This window comes from Mobula hypostoma, chromosome 1, assembly GCF_963921235.1.
Source record: "Mobula hypostoma chromosome 1, sMobHyp1.1, whole genome shotgun sequence".
Lineage (NCBI taxonomy): Eukaryota > Metazoa > Chordata > Chondrichthyes > Myliobatiformes > Myliobatidae > Mobula > Mobula hypostoma.
Window position 1 is genome coordinate 117,298,533 of NC_086097.1, and position 11,137 is coordinate 117,309,669.

Consider the following 11,137-nt stretch of genomic DNA (forward strand, 5'->3'; position numbering starts at 1 on the left):
GAAACAAATTGACGCTGTCCGACCAGTTCATTCCCTGCAAAAAAAAATTGAATCTAATGTAATATTATGGTAAGTGCCATTTCCTCATAGAGCTAGCTGTGATTCCCTTCAGCCTGCACATTTTAAATGTTTCCTTCATGACTACAATTACACTCAGTGGCCACTTCATCGGGTGCAGGAAGTACCTAATAAAGTGGCCACGGAACGTTCGTGGTCTTCTGCGTCTGTTGCCCATCCACCTCAAAGTTTGATGTGTTTTGTGTTCAGAGATGCTCTTCTGCTCATCACTGTTGTAACACATTGCTTTTTGAGTTACTGTCACCTTCTTGTCAGGTTGAACCAGTCTGGTTATTCTACTCTGGGCTCTCTCATTAAGAAGGTGTTTTCACCCACAGAGCTGCTGCTCATTGGATATTTTGTGTTTTTCACATCATTCCTGTAAACTCTAGAGACTGTTGAGTGTGAACATCCCAGGATATCAGCAATTTCTGGGTTACTCAAACCACTCCGTCTGGCACCATCAATCATTCCAGTCAAAGTCACTGAAATCACTTTTCTTCCCCATTGGTCTGAATAACAACTGAACCTCTTGACCATGTCTGCGTGCTTTTATGCATTGAGTAGCTGCCACATGATTGATTGATTAGATAAACACACACAAAATGGGGGAGGAATTCAACAGTCAGGCAGCATAGATGGAAATGAATAAACAGTCAACATTTCGGTTTTCAGGTCAAGACCCATCATATGGAAATGATTGAACAGTCAACATTTTGAGCCGAGACCCTTTATTAATCCCGATGAAGGGTCGTGGCCGGAAAAGTTGTATTTTTATTTGTTTCCATGGCTGCTGAATGTTGAGCTGCTGAGTTCCTGAGCATTCTGTGTGATTGCTCTGGATTTCCAGCATCTGCAGAATCTCTTGTGTTTCTAGCTGATTAGATATTTGCATTAACCAGTGTACCTGATAAGGTGGCCGCTGAATGTAGGTGGGCTCCAAACAATTCATACTCTGCAACAAAGCATTTCAATTCTGATGTAATATTACTATAAATCCTATTTCCTCTTGTATTTGGGTGTGATTCCCTTCAGCCTACAAATGTTACATGTTTTCTCAATGCCTACACTTACATTCATTTCATGGGAACACCAATCCTGTTGTTTGCACACACAGCAAGTTAGACCCCAGATATATTCCACCCAAGGCTGTGCAGATCCAATTTCACTACCTTTTTTTAGGCTTCTACCCATAAATTCTTATTATGTTTGTCGGTCATTAACAAAGGTTGTCAGGATTAGAGAAGCAGGTGAATAGGTATCATTGGAGCAGGTTTCTGTATGGTTGCAAAAATGTACATTAAATTGCTGTAAACTCACCAGTTGTGAAGGAGACAGGAGGGTTTGCATCAGCAGTTTCCATTGTAAGTCTGGGCATAAGAATTCATAACTGAAAGGCTGGCAAAAAATCTACATGGATCTTAGATAGCTACAATAAAAAGAAGCAATTTGCATTATTGCCAGCTAAGAATTGTGTTATTAGTAACTACCTCCCTGTGTGCAAATGTCCCTCAGTCTACTGTCTGCTATGTGACATGAATGATACTGCATCTCCCAGATGACCATCAAAGATAATAGTGAGATAGCAATTCCACTATACAATAGGCTAGTACCTTCTTAGCACGGTTAGAAGCCTATATACCTATAACATTCTACTGTCACAAGTTTTCTGTTTGCATGCAGAGTTCTTGTCTAACAATACAGTCAGGTCTTCAGCACTATAAAGTACATGGAACATAGCATTTTTAAAGTTCACTGTTGCCAATCTAAACATTTTTTTTTTAAGATGATCTCTGATTGTCAACCGGAAATTGAATGGGAAAACTCTAATTTTCTTTTGGACTCAAGGTATTAGCCTCAAGTTGTTATCTATGAATTTTCTTATGTAATCTGGAGTCTTGGAGTACATTGTCAACTTGACTGTACATCTTGCTGAGAAAGTTTCTGATGCGGCAAGAAGACACATTGAGTGCATTTATAAATAACACTGGATCTTCTGCACTGATTTTGATTCCCTGAGACAGTAGGAGAGGAAATTTCCTTGGCAGATTTTTTTTTCTACTTATTGGGTGGTTTCCTCTTTTGCCTGCTTCTGAGTAAATACATAGCTGTGAAGGCAAGTAGGCAGGAGAGAGGGGAGAAATATTTATTCCCGATGTTTTGGTCATCATGGCTTGGATAAGCTTCATCCACCAGAATTTCTCCCCACCATTTTTTAAATGTATTCATTTATGGGAAATGGGCATCACCAGCTAAGCCAGCCTTTATTGCCCTTGAGAAGGTGGTGATGAGCTGCCTTCTTGAACCGCTGCAGTCCCTGAGGTGCAGATACACCCACAGTGCTGTTGAGGAGGGAATCCTATGATTTTGACCCAGTGACAATGAAAGAACATATATTATATGTCACTATTGGGTGGTGGGATGGAGATGCATCTCTACCAAAGGAGATGTAAGGTAGTCCTTCCCTCCATTAGCTTGCAGGTCACCCTTGGGCAAGTTGCAGCACGTGTTTAGCATTCCCCCCCTCCCCCCCCCGGCCAATCAGGGTCACATGAAGCCATGGGAGCAGGTGGTGGATGGTCGTATGAGCAGCTGGTGCATATCACAAATCTTGGTTATGCGACCACTGATGCCTGGCAGACGATCTCTGAAGAGCATTGATAATGGCTGGGGTCACCCGTCTTGTAAAGGGGAAGGCAATGGCAAACGACTTCTGCAGAAAAATTTGTCAAGACCAATCCTGGTCATGAGACCATGATCACCTTCTTCATAAACAAGAAACATAATGATGATGTATCACTATATACTACCCTGAGATTCATTCTCTTACAGTAGAATGAAGAAATACAATAAAATCAATGAAAAACTACACGTGATCTAGGACTGACAGGCAACCAATGTGCTAAAGAAGACAAACTGTGCAAATATAAAAAGGAATAATGATCACAATTAATTAATTGATTAAGTAAGTAAATAAGTAATACTGAGAACATGACCTGTAGAGTACCTGAAAGTGAGTCCAGAGGTTGTGCTCAGTGATCAGTTCAAAGTTGAGGTGAGTGAAGTTATCATCACTGGTTTAGGAGCCTGCTGGTTGAAGGAGAATAACTGTTCCTTAACCTGGCGATGTGGGAGCTAAAGCTCCTCTACATCCTTCCCGATGGCAGTAGTGAGGAAAGAGCATGGCCCGGATAGTGCAGGATGTTGATGATGGCTGTTGCTTTCTTGTGGCAGCACTCCATGTAGATGTGCTCTACGGTACCCTTGGCTGTTCCAAAGTTGGACTGCTCTGTAGTCCTTACTTTTTGCAGGCTTTTCCATTCTTTCTCATTGGTGTTTCCATATCACGCCATGATGCAACGAGTCAACATACTCTCCACTGTGCATCTATAGAAGGTTGTCCAAGTTTTATATGACATGCTGAATCTGCACAAACTTGAAAAAGGATCTAGCACTTTTCTGGAATATGTGATGAATAAACTCTTCTCAGGCTTCCAGCCGGGTACAGATATTGATTTTAACTAACGTTTCAATGACAAACTCTGCCATCTTCATCAGGGGTGATGCCTGGGCAGGTCCAGTCTGGTGGTATTTAAACACCCATTGTCCATCCCTCCTAATTAGTTAGTCCTCATCCAATCAGGTTTCAACTTTCCCACCTTATTTACAATTAAATTCCAGTTCTTACTTAGAGCGAGACCTACATCTTTGTTAAAATTCTTTCCCTCTAGTTTTACTTCAATGGCTTCCTTCACCAGTCGATTTCAAAAGCTATTGGTATGGCACAGTAGTTTTGTACCATCAAAATCAATTCTATATTCAATGTGACTGCAATGTTTGTCATGTCTTCTTCGTCAAGGCACTGATGGGCTGGTCCCAGATCAGATCCTCTCAACTGGCGCTGCAAAGGAATTTAAAGTAACTTACCTTCTCCACCTCCAATCCTCTAATGAGGACTGACTCGTTATCTTGGGAAAAGGGGTGGTCAGCTTAGCTAAGCCATTGCAAATTGGCATTTAAGTTGGCAGTTAAGAAGCATCTTTCATGATTTGTGAATGGAGTTGTACTTAGATAAACCAAAGTGATAAAGGTCACTTAGCTCTCCCAAGTGATCAATTGGGATTGAATTTGATAGATTACATTTTCTCCCCAGATGAGCTAAGATGTACACAGAGAAACCAATACCCCTGAGAGAATTTCAGGATCACAAAGCACATCCTTGGTAGTTCCTGGTAAACTTTTGGCATTAGGAGAGACTGCTGTTAAGGAAAGGGATGCTCTGTGGCACATGTATTCATATGCCAAATTCGTACAAAGATGTAAATGTTTCTGGTTGGTTCAATCAATGTACTTCTAAACATCTCCACATTGTCTTACCACCTTCCCTAGCCAACACCAAAGATAATCAAGGGCATCATATATTGAGGGTACACACTCAGTGGCCAGTTTAATAGGTGCACCTGTACACCTGTTCATTAATTCAAATCTCTAATCAGCCAATCATGTGGCAACAATTCAATAAATAAAAGCCAAGAGGCTCAGTTCTTGATCAGACCAAACATCAGAGTGGGGGGAGATATGAATTAAGTGACTTTGATTGTGGAACGTTTGTTGGTGCCAGATGCCAGATGGAGTGGTTTGAGTATCTCAGAAAGTGCTGATCTCCTGGGATTTTCATGCAGAACAGTCTCTTGGGTTTACAGAGCATGGCATGAGAAACAGAAATCATCCAGTGGGTGGCAGCTCTGTGTGTGAAAACACCTTGTTAATGTCTTCAAATTCCAACCTAAGTACAGGGAATTTGAAGAGTAGGGGTGATCAGAATGGGTTGACAAATAAATATAGTTGTTACACACACACACCTCATCAGTACATAACACCCTTAAGTTTCTGTGTCAGTGATGTTATATCATTGTTCAGATATGGCGTCTTCAGTAGTGTAGTGGCACATCCACAGAATCCATGCTTGGTTTAACTGTGTGTGTATAACCGTGTATGGGATGTCTAGGGAGGGGTAGCACCTCTGGTGGGGGGACCTGCCATGCCCTTTTTCAGGGTAGCTCATCCACCTTTGGTTCCCACCTGGCGCTCAGCTCTCACTTGTGGCTCCAAGTAGCTGTAGCATGCACAGCGGCCACTCCCCAGTAAACTGTCTTGGCAGACAGGCCAAACCAGGAGAGGGTAGCCGACTGGTTTTCAACCCTCAGTGAGGTAGGGGATTTGCCTGTTCCAGCGTGTGAATTCTGGCCCTGGCAGATGGAGCGGAGGAGACTGATTAATGGTCCAACGGTCAAGAAGGCAGGCCAGCAGGCATCTGTGGAGCACTAGGAGCATGACAAGGCACTTAGATGTCCTGGTCATCCTTTGCAAGAGGTGGTGATCTCTTTAAACTCATCCAGCAGTAGGCAAAGGCAAACCACTGCTGTAACCTGCAGAGTACGCGATTTCCCAATATGTCAGAGCAGTGTGGAGGGAAATTGTCCACCAACTGGAATTTCCAGATGCGACCTGAAGTGAAGTTTATTCGTACACTTGTTGCAATCGGTATTAAACACCTCTTTTCTACCACATTCCATTCATTACATTTGCCTACCCGCATTTTTAGCTTTGCTAATAAATCAGGATTTGGAGCAACAATGGTTGCTTGAATATTTTAACAGCTAGCACTATAGCCATTTTTACAGACAGCAATCTTTCATTCCAGAAGTCTACTAAGTTTAAATTCTCACTGTGTAAGAGTGAAATTTGCTCTCTGTCTGGGACTACAAGTCTATTACAACAGTACCATACCATTTTAACTGGTATATATGGCCTTCCTCCTTCACAGCTAATTAAACGCTTTTGAACTATGGCTGATATTTTCTGTAGTCAACATGCATGGACACTGTCTATGCAGCGAGAACTTCCGTCCACACCTTATGACTGAACATGCTTCTTCTGGGACCAAGCCACCTTACAGGTAAAACGTATCAAAAATAAACCTGCAAGCCTATTGACATGGAGACGAATTTTCCAAATCGTTTAATCAGTTCGCCATTTTCCGGATGACACCCTTCTCCGAAGCAGGTATATACCTCCAGACAGTGTTTGGAGAGTGAGACAGAGGGTTGCAGTCAGAAGTTTACCAGTTTACCACATGATGGCGCTGTTGTATGCAAGAACAGCGGAGTTGGCGAAACAAAAGGACCCGAGCAATTACAACCTTAGAGAATTGAGCTCACTGCACTTGGAAACCCTTTGATGTTTCCAATGACATGACCCCCTTTACTTTAAAATTCAGCCTTGCGGTTATAAATGTCAGTAATTTACAGTTCCACAAAAAGGCAGGCGTTGAGCTTGACTGCAATTAAACAAAATATCTCACCATTACGTCTTTTTTTAATCCATTGATATGTGAGCAAGGAATCATATACACAGCGTATTTACACATATATGCAGTGGATTTTACTTTATGTCAGTTCTATGTCCATACACACATACGTGCCTTCAAATAAATCTATTTAAATACAGAACGTAGATGTACGTGTGAGTATATGTGAATGGATAATGCATTTGTATATAATATACTGTTCCTGTGTGTGTGTGTGTGTGTTTGCAATTATTGATGTGATTGCTTTCAATTGGACTTTAGGTCCCGGTTGATTTTGGCAGGGGCGTCGCAAATTTTGACTGATTATCTGAAAATCCGGTATGCTAAAGTGGGAGAAAGGTGCGACTCCAGCGAGATACCTGCCAGAACTGTGGGACAACACGGTTTCAAAACGCCTATGAGTGGTGAAGGGCGATCTTTAAAAAGCTGTCGTGTGCCGTCCGTTTGCGTTGATTCGGTGCCGGGTACCCGACCCGGTCAGCCAGTGTGAGAGCTTGTGTGTGTGTGTGTGTGTGTGTTTGTGTGTGTATCTGTGTGTGTGTGTGTGTGTGTGTGTGTGTGTGTGTGTGTGTGTCTGTGTGTGTGTGTATCTGTGTGTGTGTGTGTGTGTGTGTGTGTGTATCTGTGTGTGTGTGTATCTGTGTGTGTGCGTGTGTGTGTGTGCGTGTGTGTGTTTGCGAATGAGCTTCTGACGGGGGAGGGAGAGGCGACTTGCTGTTTCCTCTCATGTCGACAGATCCCCAGCTTATTACCCTAACGCCACAGCTTGAGAGAGGGATAGTGTGATCACACTGCCATGCCACCTTGGATCTGCCAGGTAACACCATCTTCGACGTGGGCATCTCACTGCACACGTAATGTTAAACCATATCAAATTAGCGGGCTTAGTGCAAGGGGACAGTGCTCAGAGAACATCAGTAAATATTTTATCTAACTTGGAGATCTTCTCGCATTTAAAACGGTAAGAAAGTGGCTAATTTTAAATGCCTCTAGTCTGTTTGTTCTAAAACTCAACGCGAACTGGTGTTTTTCTGGAAAATAACATACATTACACTGGCAACTTTTTTTTTCTCCCTCCTTGTACTAAAATGAGCGATTGTGTGCGGCAGCGACCGAGCCCGGGAGGCCGACTCGGGGAGACTCGCACTATGGTTGTGCTCGGGGTCTATGTGATGTGATGAACAGAAAGTTGAACAGACCGCGGGGGAGATGGAGAGAGCCAAGTCAAATTCAATTGTAGAATTCCTTCATCAGCAGCGTGCCCGGGCGGGGGGAGGGGACTGGGTTTGAAACTAATACAGGACGGAGAAGCGGAGAATAACGCCAGTGGATGACGGGCTGACAATATTGTTCTGTTAGGATCTGAACTCTCTATAACATGCATTCAATCTACATTGGATTTTTTTTTGTTTGTATTGATTTTGTCTTGTTACAGGCGATGATATCCAAATAAAGTGAAGACTTTTATTCCATCTTCCAGGAGGTTGCATCGGAAGGAGTGGACACGAGACGGGCGAGAGAGGACACGAACAGCCCTGTGTCGGATTATCGAGTATCGCATGGATCTACTGTTAATCCGCCCGGGATCTGGTAGCATGCTGGCGCTGAGTTTGCTGCTCGCTTGCACTGGCATGGTGTTGGGACAGAACGATACGGAACCCATCGTCTTGGAAGGGAAATGCCTGGTGGTGTGCGACTCGAACCCATCCTCGGACGGGGCCGTCACCTCTTCGCTGGGAATCTCGGTGCGGTCGGGCAGCGCCAAGGTGGCGTTCTCAGCCGTGCGCAGCACCAACCACGAGCCCTCGGAGATGAGCAACAGGACCATGACCATTTACTTCGACCACGTAAGTCGCCCGAGTCCCGTTCGCTGCCTGGCCGTGAAAATCCACCCCCACCCCCCGACACACACACACCCCCCGACACACACACACACACACACACACACACACACACACACACACACACACACTTCGTACCTGCGCTCGGGGACCTGCAGGCGCGTCCCCGGTCACTCTGAGCTGGTGATCCTACCCCACTATGAGACCCCCTCCCCGGCAACGCTGGCCACCCCTGCTCAGCCCCGCGCCGCCCAGCATCGCATCTCCGCTTTTCCATTCTGGGGCGCACACAACTGAGCGAAACGATTGCGCTCCGGGCGCGCAAAAATACTTGTAAACTAGTAGAGTATATGGACAGACTTTACAGACACCATTCCATATCGATAGGTACCATAGTTAACCGGGCAATTTTATCTAATCATTAACTTTCTTTCCCTGGCGCACGCCTCTCGATCACGAAGAAGAAACCTGCTTGGAGGTCCCTCTCATCGGCGCCTTTTTTTTCCAACTTCCCTCGCTCTGTTATAAAGCACTTTAAATCTGTTTGCAAACCACATTGTTCATCCAATATAGTATTGTGCAGCCGTATCATGCGCTGATCTATTGGTGAATTCTTTAATTGGCCTCTGTCACCCGAGCATGGCCTTTATCGTGGTTGATAGCCTCTCATTCTCCCCTTCCCGCCGTGATCCCCGGGTTCAGACCGAACGGGAGGTGGGTGTGAGTGGCGAGGTTGCAGCATACAACTCCCCACATCCTGGTCGCATTATTCATTATGTGTTTTACCAAGCGCAACGCTCCAAGTTTAGGAAATGTGTCAATCTCGGTGCTCTGTGCACTCTTGCAGGTGCTAGTTAATATCGGGAACCATTTCGATATGAGGAGCAGTACTTTCGTGGCGCCGAGGAAAGGGATTTACAGTTTCAGCTTTCACGTGGTGAAGGTGTACAACCGACAGACGATCCAGGTAGATCAGGGCTGCTGTCTACCGTGTACACCCACTTGGCCCGCCTGTCGCCTGCCTGTCCCCCCTCTGGCCGCGTTGGTTTCGCTGAAATGAGCGGGTAGACAAAGCGGACGGCGTAAGCAAGCCTTTAACCTGGAGTGCAGAACAAACTCAAGCAGCAGCTGAGGAGAAAAATTGACCTTGTTTTGTTTTTTTTCTGCCACAGTTGCTGCCTGACTCGTTGTTTCCTCCAGCGGTTAGTGTTTTTTTTCTGCTCCAGATTCTAGTATCTGCAGGCTTTCGCGTCTTCTTGAGAGTGCAACAGATGCACTGACACAAGGGAAGGGACAGGGCTTCGTCCTGTTTACGGCTACGGGTGGTGCAAGCTAGTTTGATTTCAGAGTAATACGCACAACATGCTGGAGGAACTGGGCAGGTCAGACAGCGTATGCCGTAGACCGATACCATTAACAAGGTGTCCGTGGACCCAGGTTGGGAACCCCAACAGGAGATAATAAAGATCCTACGTTCCACACAACAGTCCCGATGAAAGCTCTTGGCCCTAAGCGTCGGCTCTTTATTCCTCTCCATAGATGCTGCCTGACCAGCCGAGTTCCTCCAGTATTTTATGCGCGTGTTACTCTCGACTTTCAGCGTCTGCAGAATTTCCTGTGTTTATAATTTGCTTTCCGCCGGATCCGTGCAGCGGGGTGGGGGGTGGGGTTGGTGGTAGGGGGGAGGGGTGAATAGTCGCGAACGTGTTACCGAGTCGTCGGAACTTGGGCGCGTCGGAGCAAGGGTGAAGATTGTAAGATTTCGTTTCTGTTCTGGTTTCAGGTAAGCCTGATGCAGAATGGCTGGGCTGTGATCTCTGCATTTGCCGGGGATCAGGATGTGACACGAGAGGCTGCCAGCAACGGAGTGCTCTTGAATATGGAAAGAGAGGACAAAGTCTACTTAAAACTTGAAAGAGGCAACCTGATGGGCGGGTGGAAATATTCGACGTTTTCTGGCTTTTTAGTATTCCCTCTATAAAGGATGAGCAACCCCCTTCCCTCCCCGTACAGAAGGGCAAATCGCCGTGTACATTCTCAATATTACGACGGAGCAAAACGATTCTTGAACCAAAATCACCTAACTGCCGCGTAGGGGCTGACCGGTTTCCTACCGATTAGAATAATTTATTTCAATACTGACAATTGCCTTGAGCAAATAGGTCGGATGGACTGCACTTATCAAGTGAATTTTTTGAAAAGGCCAAATTCTGGCTGGAAGATAGAAGATGGATTTTCTTCCGGGAGGATTACTGATGGGACGAGTCAAACCTTCGCGAACAACAGCGTATTGGCCAACTTCATGATCCAAACTGCATAATAAAATATAAAATAAAGAAGTTAGGGTTTTGATTTAAATGTTCTAGCAATGCTTTCTTTCGTGTTCGTATATAGCCTTAAGTAAAGAACAAGTCCAAATTCAGTGGCGTGTTTTCTTTTGAGATTTGGGGAAATTCATGTATCTTTTCTGTGGGTGAGCTCGTTTTGAAGAAGTGCTTCATTACAAATCTTTGCACGAATCGGACGCAGCTCTTGTTCCTTCTCTTTGTATTGTGGTCGGTGTTCTTTGACCGTTGGGTGCTGGCAGAATAACCTATAGACTAATGACAACAAGACTCACAAACGGATGGTTATAATAAATGGACCCAATTATTTATTGATGTGCTTTTTTTTCATCTGTCAATCAATTCTCTGGCGCGCACGCAGTTATCTCTCCACACAGAAGCAACAAGAGTTTAGCAGTGTTTGTTCGTGTCAATATGCATTCCCCCTTGCCGCATACACAGTGACCAATGTGACTACAGAGTGGTTGGTTGTCATCCCTTGGGTCAAAACCAAGTGAGCTTTCTTTTCGTTCGGGTTTAAATAA

The 11,137-nt window shown here is 44.8% G+C and overlaps 1 protein-coding gene across 2 annotated transcripts; it reads left to right on the forward strand.

Annotated features, from left to right (window-relative positions):
* The first annotated feature begins 6,915 nt into the window (after window positions 1–6,915).
* cbln2b (cerebellin 2b precursor) lies at window positions 6,916–10,906 on the forward strand. 2 transcript variants are annotated; one of them, XM_063035628.1, is made up of 4 exons: window positions 6,916–7,244; window positions 7,863–8,274; window positions 9,116–9,235; window positions 10,052–10,906. In XM_063035628.1, the coding sequence occupies exons 2-4, from the start codon at window positions 7,987–7,989 to the stop codon at window positions 10,247–10,249; spliced, it is 606 nt and encodes a 201-aa protein (XP_062891698.1). In that variant the 5' UTR covers window positions 6,916–7,244; window positions 7,863–7,986; the 3' UTR covers window positions 10,250–10,906. The 2 variants fall into 2 exon arrangements, with proteins under 2 accessions (XP_062891698.1, XP_062891773.1); XM_063035703.1 differs by having other exon boundaries at window positions 7,908–8,274.
* The last annotated feature ends 231 nt before the right edge of the window (window positions 10,907–11,137 follow it).